At 47.4% G+C, this 310-nt stretch overlaps 1 protein-coding gene across 1 annotated transcript in view; it reads left to right on the top strand.

The window, feature by feature from the left end:
• Positions 1-9, top strand: part of LOC106812805 — a 25,840-nt gene extending 25,831 nt beyond the window's left edge. Inside the window, exon 13 of the mRNA XM_014816779.1 lies at positions 1-9. This exon is cut by the window's left edge and continues 304 nt beyond it. Coding sequence (XP_014672265.1) covers positions 1-9 — 9 coding nt within the window.
• Positions 10-310: the final 301 nt, after the last annotated feature.

Genomic DNA, 310 nt, shown 5'->3' with positions numbered 1-310 from the left:
TTCAGCTGACGCTCGCAATGAGCCGACAAATTCGGCAAATCAATCGCCAATCTCAAGCACCGGGTTGCGGCTGCGTATAGGAGCTGTAACGCTGCGGCACGTTCATGTGCCTTATTTAGCCACGCACCGTAATGCCTCTCGACACAGACCTGTTAACATGCCACCACGCCTTACTCACATTCAGGGGTGGGGGGGGGGAGTTTTCGTTTAAAGTAGCACCATGCCGTTTTTAGCAGTGTGAGGCACAAATATTTAACACATGACATTTGGAATAAAATGTTTTAAGCGACGATAAATACTATTGATGTAA

This window comes from Priapulus caudatus, unplaced genomic scaffold, assembly GCF_000485595.1.
Source record: "Priapulus caudatus unplaced genomic scaffold, Priapulus_caudatus-5.0.1 Scaffold689, whole genome shotgun sequence".
Lineage (NCBI taxonomy): Eukaryota > Metazoa > Priapulida > Priapulimorpha > Priapulimorphida > Priapulidae > Priapulus > Priapulus caudatus.
This window is presented reverse-complemented; position numbering and strand designations above follow the sequence as displayed.